This window comes from Manis pentadactyla, chromosome 18, assembly GCF_030020395.1.
Source record: "Manis pentadactyla isolate mManPen7 chromosome 18, mManPen7.hap1, whole genome shotgun sequence".
NCBI classification, from domain to species: Eukaryota; Metazoa; Chordata; class Mammalia; order Pholidota; family Manidae; genus Manis; species Manis pentadactyla.
Window position 1 is genome coordinate 23,255,592 of NC_080036.1, and position 12,802 is coordinate 23,268,393.

The 12,802-nt window shown below is 49.7% G+C and overlaps 1 protein-coding gene across 2 annotated transcripts in view; it reads right to left on the minus strand.

The window, feature by feature from the left end:
- SLCO3A1 (solute carrier organic anion transporter family member 3A1) overlaps positions 1-12,802 on the minus strand; it is a 264,472-nt gene that overhangs the window by 42,639 nt on the left and 209,031 nt on the right. For both annotated transcript variants that reach the window (XM_036931852.2, XM_036931851.2), the window contains exon 5: positions 658-822. In XM_036931852.2, the coding sequence (XP_036787747.2) occupies positions 658-822 (165 nt within the window). The remainder of the gene's footprint in view (positions 1-657; positions 823-12,802) is intronic.

The following is a 12,802-nucleotide window of genomic DNA, read 5'->3' on the forward strand; positions in this document are numbered from 1 at the left end:
GACTCTTCCCTCTCCCTCATCAGCTGCGAGGCCCACTTCCCTCATGCCGCCTAAGTCATACTGCCTCTCACGTGGGCAACCTGGTTCTCCGTAGCACACCAACTCCAGGCCATTCGAAACTGGTGCCTGCAGTGTGCTGTGGAGGATGGTAAGGCCATGCTTGAGCCTGGGAGGAGAGTGCCAGGATCCATCAGTCACGTCTGCCACGGGCAGGGGACAGGGAGAAGCATGAGGCCTCCAAGTTCTGTGGTTGCTGACTGTGGGCTTCATGCTGCCAAGAATATTCTTGCTGTTTTATGTATCTGACCAAAGCCGGCTAAACTCTCAAGATACATCTTCCTCTCTTCCTTCATCCGGTCTTCCCCCAAATCCTCCAGTTCACACCAATCTACCGCCTTCCTGGCCTGCCACAATGCTTCCCTGTACATTTTACATTTTAGCTCTTTATTATCACGTACTTGTAGCAACAGCTTCAGGCGGGCAAATCGTGCCCACAGAATATACTTGGAAGTTCCTTCTCCACACAGACCACACGGACACTGTGGCCATGGGAGCAGTGGAGCCTGGGCTCTTCGGCAGGCCTCTGCAAGTGCTTAGAGTGCTACATATGTGACAGCCACCCTCTGTCCCCACAGGGGGCCTGGGGAACAGGCTCACCGAGCAGCTGGTTGGCAGAGGAGGTGGTGAGGTTGAACTGCTGCTCCAAGTACTTCCCCAAGAAGGCAGCGAAGCCGGCCACCACTGCGATCTCCATGCAGGCGGCCAGGACGATGCAGGTGAACACAGGGTTGGACAGCAGGTGCTTGGTGACCTGTGGGATCACTGCAGGGAGAGAGAAGCAGAGGCCCAGGGTCACATACGCTGCAGTCTCAGGCCTTGTGCCCAAGGCCCCTCTGGGCACACTTGGCCCATCTCAGATAAACAGCTTCAGGAGTCACCCAGACGCTCAGGCCAAAGCCTGTACAACCTGCAAGTCACTCCTTCTTATGAAAACTCTGGCTTCAAAACATGCTGATATTCTGCCAATTACACTGACCACTATTAAAAACAGGAGAGACTACACCATGCCTTTTCTTTTCTTTTCTTTTTTAATTTTTTATTAAGGTATGATTGATATGCACTCTTATGAAGGTTTCACATGAAAAAGCAATGTGGTTACTACATTTACCCATATTATCAAGTCCCCCCCAAGACCCCAATGCAGTCACTGTCCATCAGTCACCATGCCTTTTCTTAGAGCGTGCTGAGAACACTAAAGTATTTCATAAGCAATTCTAAGTTATTTCCACCCAAAGAAAGGAGTTTGGGGTTTGTTTCTCAAAAGAGAAAATATAACTGAATGATACAAATGTATAATTGTATCAATATAACCAAGCATACATATTATCAATGTACCTGCAATGAATATAACTCTACATGCATGTTAAGACAATATAGTTTAAATATTAAAACAAAACATACCTATTTACAAATAAAATATTTATATATAAATATAAGATATATTTAAAGAAAATATATTTAAGATTAACAGTTTTAAGAAAGAAATGAAATTCTAGTGTTTTCACATATATGTATGTATACACACCTCCCCTCACACATACATACATGTGCACTGAATCCGGCCCCATTCCTCCCCATGACATCCATGAACTCACACCTGGGGGACTATCAGAGTGACCCAACCACAGTCTGGGTTTTCCCTCTTGATCTGATATAATCATTCCCTGCACAGCAGCCAGTGGGATCAACTCCAATCACTTTCCTGCTCAAAACTCCACGACAGCCAACCCCCTTCACCCTGCCTCTGAGCAGAACCATCACACCTCCCATCTTGCCCCTTCTCCCGCCAGGCCAGCCACACCTGCTCCTGCTGTTCCGTGCCGGCACCAGGTCCTCCCTACCCCAGGCTTTGCACTAGGGGTTATTCCTGCTACTGGAACACTGCTTCCAGATCCTTGCTGCACATGTTCCCTCTTCCTTAGGCGGTTCTTTTCTCATCACCCCATCTGGCCTAGAAGAAGCCGCCCACCCAGCCCGGGCGCTCTGAGGGTTGACTGTGGACACAAGAGCTTTGTGGCTTGTGGCATCAATTTAAGGACCACCAAGAGCTGCAAAGCAGGTATTGCTGAGGTCATGTAGTTCCACCGTCTTTTATCATACTCTTGTTTTCTTCAAGTATGTGGTTTCATAAGCCACTAGGATGTCTTCTTAGTGTTCTTAAAAATGGGAGATTTGTTTGCTTTAAATCCTTTGAAAGCAGTCACGTTATTTGGTTATTTCCAGGGATTAAGAGTCCTTCATACATGGTCCCCCACCGGATCTCGAGGTGGTGTAGCGCCTCGTCCTGGCAGGATATGCAAGAGGGCTCTGGGTACACCAGGAAAACCCAGCACTTCAATATTTATGCCATTATTTTAATGTGCACTTACAAAAAAAGTCAACTGAAATGTACCTGATACATCAAATGTGTGGTTTCACAGCTAACAAAGCTTAAAAAGAGGCTAGGTTAAAACAGGTAGATTTAAAGTTATTTAGAGAGAAGTCTTATGTAAATAATAGTACAGGTGGTATGCAGATAAAGCAAAAATTTGTAGAAGTGGTGAGCCAGGGACTAAAGTTAGAGGCGCTCTGTTCTGCTCTAAGCATAGGAATATGGAATACCTGGCATGCAGTGTACTATTTCCACCTGTGTAAACAAAGAAGCTAAAACAGTCCCAGAGGAAACACAAACTATTCCAAGTCTAGGAAACACCAATCAGTGCCCATGGTCACAAAATAAACAGGTGAGCACGGAGTCTAACACTGTATTCCAAGGTGATGAATGAGCCAGCTGTGCCAGCAAAGAGAGCTAATTACACAGGCTCCATCTCATCTCCTAGGAGACGAAACCTCTAAATGGCCCAACTAATTAGAATAAAATAATAATAGGGCACACATAAGTTTTTCATAATGCTAACAGACAAGCTCAATAAATCAAAATGGCAGAACAATGGGTCAGGAAATGGCAGATACACAAAACTTTAAATTTATCATTTCTGTGAAAGACATATAAAGTTTCAAAAATGAAGAGCTACATAAAAGACTTGAGGGTCATTTGACATAATAAAAGGAACCTAGTTATAGGAGTGGACTGCATCAGATGAACCATTGTGGGTCAATCCACCCAACTCTACATCTCAAACTAAGTAACAAAATAATCAGATAATAAGCAGAGCTGGTGGCCTCAGCTGTTCTGTGGTGGTGGTACTGAACCTCAGGAAAGCAACTCTTGAATTGTGTAAAAGCATGCACACATAAAAAAACTCCAAAACTTTAAAAAGGGTATGAATAAGAATAAACACGGTGAGGAAACAACTTTAAATCCAGAGTGTACATACATTTATGCCTGCTTTATTACAAGCTTATTGGCCTTTTATGTGTGGGTTTTGTTTTTTTTACAGGGTTTTAAGCATTTACGATAATCTAATGCTTTTAGAACTGTTATTGCAAATAAATGTCTAGAAGTGGCTACATTTAAACTCTGTTTGAATGTTAGGAAATTTTCCTTTGTTAAATCCACATTATTGTTAAAGCATTATAGAAATATTTAGAGGAGTGCTGAAACATTTAGAAGATGTGGTCTGCCAACCAAATATAGAAGATGGGTATATTGGGTGTAAACAGAGGGTAATGACATATTTTTCTTTATGTACAAAAGCCCCTTGGATGTTAAGACTCCCATCATCATTAAGTGACTGGTAATAACTGAAGGCTGAATTGCTATAGTGTGTGGCACGCTGTGATGCTGTAATACACTGTGATGGTATAGTATATCCATGACAAGGGACTGCTTGACTATGTCATGAAACATCAAGCTTCATACTGCTGAGTGCTATGGATCACATCAGGTGATCACAGTGCCTCTTTGTAATGAATGGACTGGAAGGCCCCTAGCTGTTTATGATTTGGTAGGTAACAACACTGTGGCCTGAAGATTGCACTCTTTTGGAATTAAGATATCTAAACTCTGGAAGCATTGCCAAAAATCAATAGGTAGGTTAGGGACATTCCAGGAAAACAAACCTGGGCCATACTTTTATTGTAGGCTTCACTTCTTTTGTTAGGGACTCTTCAGATTTGGGGACTTTAGGAGAAAGCACCACAGCCACATTTGCTCACAAGTAAAACTGTTGCTGAGCTGACACCACCAGCATTCTCCAATTAGGAACTTTGTTCTCTGGCTCAGAAGTGATGCTAGTGAGGATTTCAGTTTGATCGCATCTCTTTGGGCCTCGGTATCTCCTCGTTCTTGACCTTGGCCATTATAATTTGTTTGCGGAATGGGGAGGGTGCTTCTCAACAAATGCCAACTCCAGCTAATGGAACATTTTCATACTTCAGCAAACACTTTAATTATTCCAGAGATAATTTCACTTCACTGGGAAGGATTCCTTGTTGAGGTAGGAGCCTGCCCGCTTTTGTCTTAATATCTAATGACTGATTTCACCTTGAATTAGATGTGAAAAATCATTAAGTTTGGGGATCGTCTGACTGAAGGCATAGTGAAGCCTCAGTGGGCCTTATCTGCATGAAGAATGTTCTTTTTATCCTCCACAAAGCTGATTCACTGCCAGAAACGACAGCTTCCTCTCTTGTGTTCATCTATTTTGCTCCCAGGTCTTAATGGAATGACTTGCAGCATTCTCGAAAGAAGATTCCTTTTCAAAGGTTCAGCCTACCCTCCGAAGCCCTAACAATTGGAAAAGGGATATTAATTAGCCTGATCCTAGGGCTCTCCCAAGCTTTTCCATTCAAGTGGATTAAGCCCATAACATTCTAACTTTTCAAGGAGGCAGCAGCTAATGAGGTGGCCCAAAGAGAAACTAATGAACCAAGGCCACACCAGGCCTGAACACCTACCGTCTCTCTTAGCCATTTATGTCCCTCCCACTGACTCAGCGTCAGAAGTTGGGAGGTGGGGTGGGGGACAGGCTGGCTTGCGCCACGCAGTCTCACCAGCTGGGGAAACCGTTTCACCTCTCACCAGAAGCACAGTGATGTGGTACCAGCAGGGACAGTGGCTGCGGAGAGGTCTCCAGGGCAAATAAGTTTTCCACTGGTTGTTTTTGAAAGGAAGACATTCCTGTAAGACTGAGACTCTTAGAAATTTGTGGAACCTCTAGGAGAGTGAAAGGCAGGCTTAGAGAAGCCGTGAGGACTAATACGCGTACAGGGCATTTCCTGTGCGCCAGATACCCTTCTAACTCCTTAGGTATCAACTCACGTAACCGTCACAACAAAGTTGTGATCCTGGGAATATTAAAAGCCTCCTTTTACAGATGAGGAAACTGAGGCAGAGAGCAGTCCCATGGTTAGGGGAGCAGGGCAGAAACTCAAACCCTGGCACCTGCTGCCACAGAGCCTGCTTATAAGCTTGTGCTATTCTGGTCTGGCTTCTGAGACACGTGGCTCTTGGTCTGAGGACTAGGCATGCAGGCCACTGCTGGTCATCAGAGGCGTGGCTTAATTCCTAGAAATAACAATAATAAAAAAAAAATTCCCACTGAGGTTAGAGAAATGACCAGATCTGGTAGGCCTCCAGGGGCTTAGACTACATTTTTTTTGGAAGGAGAAGAGATAGGAAAGGGAGGGAGAGGATTGCAGAGCCTAGAGTGGAGAATCCTGTGCCACAGAAAGGGCTTTCCTGAGAGGGGGCAGAGGAGCTGGTCTAGGCAGCCTGGTCACTGGGACCTGAAGTCTCGCTTCAAGGCTGAGGAGGCCTGTGACCGGAGCAAATCCGTCCATCCCGTGGATGGCCACAAAGATGACATGAGGCTGTGAACGTAAAGCATGTGCCCAGGGCTTCTGACACAGCTAAGAGCTTGATCAGCATGACAATAATTAATGTAATAGAAGATAAAACATAACAACCTGGCTACGTTACGCAGAGAGCCCTGGAGCTGGGAGGGCATCAGCTCTCTTGCTGTAAGAATGCCCACATGGCTAGTCAGCAGCAGAATAGCCAAGGGCATCCAAGGAGCATCCTCTCCTGCACAGAGCCACACAGCAGGCAGGGTCGGGAGGCCCGGGTCCTTGTCCACGGCCCTCCTGGGAACTGGAGCGCCCTGACGGGTGCTCACTGTGGGTCTTCGTTACGCTCCACCTGACTCTCAGCGATCTCTGCCTTCAGGCCCTCTACAGAAATTGGCCTTGAGCTTCTTTAATAACATTGCTGTCAAGATGCCACGGTGAATGCTCCCAAGAAGGGGGGATGGAGCCAGCGTATGCAACTGCTCCGTGCTGATGACGGTGATGCCAGCCCATGCTTGCTGGGCAGCCCGTGTTGGATGGGCACGGAGCTAGGGGTTTCTCAGTACCTCTCCCCACTGCTACAACAGGGTGGTCTTGATGTCCTTATTTTAGACCCAAGGAAACCAAGGCCTCTTTGAGAGACCACGGCCCACCCCCTCTCATGTCCCAACAAGAATGCCAAGGAGTGTGGATTCAAACTCAGTGTGCCTGCTGTCCAGAGCCCAGCTCCACATTGTCAGGTTTCTGTGGGTGGGGTGGGGGAGGAGACTGCAATCAACAGGCAAGTATTTTTCTGAAACATGAGTCGCCATGAAGTGCTTCCCAGCACACAGGACCCATGAGCAGAAGAGGACGGAGTAGGGCAGGGGATGGGAGGGTGAGATAAGTGACAGGCTTCCTCTCGTCCAACCAAATGAGAGAGTTAGGAAGTAATAACAAAGATGTGGAAAAATGCCGCAATGAAGACACAAGAAGAATAGAAAAACATTGTTTCATGGCATAGCATGAATGTTTAGCAGGCACCACACTGCTTCCCACGTATCACTGTGGCCAATGTTCACTGCTGCGCCACTGTCCCCAGGGACACCCTTGCCTCGGTCTCCCGACTCTCCACCTGAGGAGCCCCCTAAGAACAGAGGTGAAGCAGCTCCATCTCTAGATGTGGGCCCTGTGCCCAGTAAGAGCAGATGCTTAATAAATGCAAGATGGATTAAAGAATCAGATAGAGAAGCAAATGAATGAATCATGAAGTCTCGAAAGGTAACTTAGTCTCTTGAACATTAACTTTCAGTGGAAATGAGACCAATTTATGATCACACCATTAGTGACATTCCACAGGTTCATGGGCCGTGATGATGTGGGGATAATGAGCAAATGTGGTCTTTTCCGGCACCGATTTCAGAGGTGCCAGAGCATTCCCCTGGGCAGGGGGGGGGAGGGAAGTCCGGGTGGGCAGGAGGGCCCGCGGTGCCTGGAAATCTGGAAGTGAGCACCTGCATGCACTGGCCCTGGACCGGCAGCCTCAGGCCACTGTGACCTTGTTCCTGTAGATGAACTTGTCCCGGGGTTTCCTGGCACTCCCCGACTGCCGGCTTTGAGAAAAGTATCTACCAGGCACCCCATTACCCGTCTTCAGTGAGGTAACAGGCAGAAGGTAAAACACCCCTTATACAGAGGTATGGTTGAGTGACCAACAAGAAGCCATCAATCAGCACAGGAAACGAGCATTTAGACTGAAGCCCCAGTGTCCACTGGGTGTGCAGCAGCCAGGGAAACCCAGAGCCAATCAATGCCATTGATTCTTCTTAAATCGCCAGCTCCTTGGGACCCCGCCCAGAGGCCCTGAGAGAAAGGGAATCGTGTGGCTGCCCGTCAGCTGGCCTAAAGCAAAGACCCAGCATCCACAGAGGCGCGGGTTCCTTCTGCAAGGTGCAGCTCTGGACTGGCGTCCCCAGCAGAGTGGAGTCAGAAACACAGGACGGTGGCCGGAGAGTGGAGCCTGGGAAGCAGGGAGCTCTCAGTCAGACCCCAAAGGTCAGAGGAGGCCGACAGACAGCACCCTCTCTTGGAGCACGACGCCTGCTTTGGCACTCGTGAAAACTCTAACGACAGGAGAATTCAGTCCTGGAAGGTAGGGGGACAGAAACGGGGAGAACACACCCAAACTGACAGAAACAGATGCCTGGGCTTCCGGATGCTGTTTCCAAGTGCTGGCTTCACAGCAGGTCTTCCCAGAGCCCTCAAGGTGCTAACGGCACTGGGGAACCTCCCAGTGTGCCATGTCACAGAGTCTGTGAGTGGGTCCCCCCCATTCTATCTTATGTGGAATTGCTGGGGGAGCAGTTTTGATGCATCAGCCCGTAATGGAAGCCCCACCAAAGAAGCCCATCACCTCTGGTATTTGTTTTCAACTGGGGGCTCCTAGAATCACCTGGCAAGCTTTAAAGACATCTAGATGCCTGGAGCACCTCTCCAGCCTCCAGCCCAGACTCATGAAGAATTTCTGGGGGTGCTGCCATCACGTGGGTGTGTTTCAAGAAACCCCGGGTGATGCTGACTCAATCCCCTTGTTGGGAAACCACAGCTTGTATAATGCAGTCCAGACACTTGGGACCGGCAGTGCTAAGGCCCTGGACGACTCACTCATGACCGAACCAAAGTCTTAATGAGCAGCATCAGACACCAGGGACTCTGCCTTCTGTCATGACCTTTTCTAAATCCTATTCCTCAACACCAGATGTCTCTCTCCCACTCCCACCTTGGGCATTTCTGTCCCTGCCTCTGTGCTCACACCTGCCTCCCGGCCCAGAAGCCCTTCTCCCTCCTTCCTTGGGGACCCTGCTTCTCAGGATCCTTCCAGATCAGCCCAAAATGCTACATCCTACATGTACCTGTTTTCAAATCCTCCCTGCATGGAATCAGCACCTCTCTTTGAACCTTCCGTGATCCTCTCCACTTTCTATCCCGTGTTCTAGCAACATTTTGTAAGTGCCCCAAGAGTTAACATGAATGAAAGAATTCTGGGGTCACGGGAGTAAAACAGAGTCAGATGGCTTTCCGTAGAACTGGCCTTCCTAGAGCCGTTACCACCCAGATGGATGGATCTGCAAGAGGGTCATATTTTTTTCCAATTCATAGATATTTTCCAAGCTTATTTGGCTATATAACTACTCTCCCACCTTCCCCACCTCCCCTTTTGTGGCTGATTTGTTTATTCCCTGAGTGTCTCAGAGGACTCGTGTTCCTGGGAACCCCCAGAAGGAAAGCAGTCTTCTAGTTATTGCCTTTCTTCACTCAAAAAACACTCGTGGAGTATCTACCATGTGCCAGGCACTGTGCGAGGTGCCCTTGCAGGTGTTAGCTCAGGGGCTTTGCTAAAATCACTCGAGCAGCTGCGGCTTTCCTCATGGACATAACCCCCCAGTGTGCCCTCCATCGACGCTGGTAAGAACAGTGCGAAGCCACCGACCAGTCTGGCCCCTGGGGACCCACAGAGGCACCTCCTGTGGTGGCAGCATATAAACCACAGCCTGGCACAGGATTCCCAGTGTTTGGGAGGGCAGATGGTTTCCTTGGCCATGGAATCAAGAAAGGGGATTTTAATGGGGAATCCACACAAGGGGAGCACATAGTTGGGAAGACAAATCGCATGATAAAAAACACTCAGCCATTCAGCCTGCCAAACAAGGGTCTCGGATCACCAGGCTCCTCGTGGTGACATTATGCTGAAAGGCACAGGCCCTTAATTAAGAAAAATGTAGCAGAAACCGATTGCCAGCTGGCAGAGGATGGAGGAGGCCTGGCGGAGAAGCAGAAGCCAGAGGCATGGGCCGGGATCTGAGGCTGGGCCAGCACACGTGGTGTGAGCTGTGAACAGGGGGAGGTAAAGCAGCTGTGGCAGGTGTGCACGCAAGAGACAAAACACCTGCCTGGCAGATGGGCAAGTAAAGGCACGCTGCCTAAAGCCCCCAGTGCAAGTCAGGCTGAGCAACTGGGCCAGCACATCCTCTGCGAGCCCGTGGCCAGGGTGCCAGGAGCAGACCCTCCCCACACAGGCGGGTCACCTGCGGGCAGGCCACGGCACTTGGTACAGTCTGTGGATGGGGTACACGCAGGCCTGATCTCTGGGGGGGGCTGGGAGTGAGCACAGCGTTGAGGAAAGCAGCAAACGGCTGGACTTGGCGGTCCATGTCCACGGACCCATAGATCCCCCCTTTATCAAATCTGCACTGAGCTCCCATGCACAAGGCCATAAGCCGAAACAGATGGGGTCTCTGCCCTCGTAGAGCTTACAGAGTAAGTGCATCGTCACTCGTATAAAAGTAACATTCTGACCGTCACACAGAGAGCAACATGGGTGCGCTGTCGGGACAGGAGAATGATGCGTGAGCCGATGCCCGATCATGGGATCAGAATTCCAGGGGTGGGAACGACAAGTGCAAAGCCCTGGGAGGAAGGGAACCTGGAGAATGTGCAAGGCGACAAGGAGGCTGGGGGGGTGAGGTGAGGCTGGTGGGGGGAAGAGTGCAGCAGTGGGGTGAGAAGAGGCCGCAGGGCCAGAATATGACGGGGTGGGCGGCGGGGCCAGGGGAGGTGGTGGTGGTGCACGAAGGGCTCTGTCTCTGTCCCTTTTAGCAGGAGGTGGCAGCAGGACCAGCTGTGTGCTGAAGCCATCGCAGTGTGGATCACAGCCTGGAGGGCTCAGGGCAGACTGGACGGCAGGAGATACCAGGAGTGGGTTGCAGAGACACTTGGGTGGTGAAATCGGAAGAACCTGCTGGTGGACAGCGTTAGAGAGGCAGGAGGGAAAGAGGGTGTGCAGGTTATCGACACAGGCAGATTTCATCTCCCTAAAAGCGAAAGTCCTCTAGAGTTGGACGCTGCATTTCCCCTTCTGGAAAGGGAGCGAGTGGAACAGAAAAAACAGATGTTTCTCTGACACAGGAAGGTCTTCTGCTGCACAGGAACCAGGCTGACTCCCTCGCTTCATTGATGGGTGCATGCTTGCAGGAGATGTCGGGAAGAGCTCTGGATTTGGCATCCCAAGAGCTGGCTCTAGTCCCATCGCATCCTCTCCAGCCGTGACAACCTGGGAACATGGTTTGACCACCCAGCCCTCCCTGCCGCCAAGTTCTATGTCCCAACACCTGACATGGACATTGGTTACACACACTGCCTCATCAGCCGGACAGTGGGGGTCAAGGGGGAGGCCTGTGCAAATGCTCTGAAAGTCATAAGTCATCCTCCACATTCTGAGAGTGGTTTTAAGACCCTGAGCCTGACACCTGACTCCTGCTCTGCCAGCTCAGCTGTCCCCTTGCTGTGACCTGATGCAGCTGTCTTTTCTGGGACAGAAGAGACCACTTGGCAGTCAGTGTGACGTGCAAGGAGACAGGAGTACCTGGCTTTTGACTGCTCTGCTTGTCAATGATCAAAGGCAGGGCTTCTCCCCTGCAGGCTTTCAAGCCCTCGTACAGTCCCACCCATCCTGGCTGGAAGGCCCATCAGAGGGTCAGGATGAGCCAACACTTGCAGAGAAATGGTTCTTCCCTCCTTGGTAGGCTGTCTCCTCATCTGAAAGCCCCCCTGTTTTAGGGGGCACCTGTGCTGCGGCCAGAGCTTCAGTACTTTCTGCTGAAAAGTCGGTTAGCACCTGCTGACACCACTCCTTTAAGAAAGGGACTGTTCATTACCCAAATATGCAGCCTAATATTTGGTGAGGAAGTCAGGCACCGGAGCCCTCACTAGGGCTCAAATGCATTTATTTTTGATTTCTAAGCTTCAATTTCCTTATTTGTGAGATGGTACCAACACCTCCTAACATTGGGGAATTAAATATGACAGTGCATGGAAGACAAATGTTGCTGCTGCTGCTGCTATGTGTGTGTGTGTCTGTGTGTGTGTGTGCACGTGCAAGCCATGCATACATGCTGGCACGAAGGGATTCATCTGTTCCACCAATATCCCTGTGTGCCAGGCACTGTGCTATGCAGCAGGAACAAAAAGATGAACAGTTTTGTCCTTGGAGACCCCACAAGCTTTGAGCAGATGCAGACAAGCAGAGAAGCCACCACATAGTGAGGCAACCAGTGCTTTGCAGGGGCTTGTGGATGACAGAGGAATGTACCTAACAGCCCTGGGCATATGGGAGCCTGTGCACCGAGGGGCTGGAGGGAGGGATTCCTGGGAAGGTGGGGACTGAGCCCAGCCTAGAAGTGAACCAAGAGAGAAAGGGTGTTCCCGGCAGGAACAGCAGCAGAGAGGAGAGGTGTTCCGGGAACCACACAGAACATGACGGGGAAGGTCAAAGGCATGTGGCCACAGAAGGGGCCCAGGTCCCGACCCTTGGAGGCCCCTCCAGGCAAGTGACACTGGACATAATTTCCAAATGAAACATGTAACTGTGAGCATGAGACTGAACACACTAGCTGATGATACTACTGTGCGTTTGTCTGTCACAGTCTCCTGAATTCCTCCAGATAGAGCCTTTTTCAAACCATTACGCAAGCTCTGAGCACCTAATCACAAGGCCACAGGAGGTGCCGTGCAGGGCCCGCACACAGCTTTCAGTGCAGGAAGGGGGGCGTGGACACAGTGCTGGACACAATGGGAGGGACGGCAGGGGGCGAGGTGTGTCCTGCAAGAGGAATCGGCAAACTTGCTGAAGAGCAGAGCATGGAGCAGGGGCTATAGAGCCAGGATGTACAAGACAGGTCACTTGGCAGCACAGCTGAGGTGTAAAAATGGGGCCTGGATTTGCAGACTTCCACCTGGGAGAGATGCCGGAGTTGAACAAACCTAGGGGTGTGTTTGCCCATTAAACAGTTATGTGACAGTCCCTACAAGACGGGGCCGTCTGGGCTGTGCAAGAAGAAATAACAGCCTCTCTCCCTGCTTCTGGAACAAGACTCCGGGCTTGTAAGAATTGCAAACCCAACGGATGACTAACTTTGTTGGAAACAGAACTTTAAAGCTCACTGTTGGGGAAGAGTGCCCTGAAAAGTGAACGACA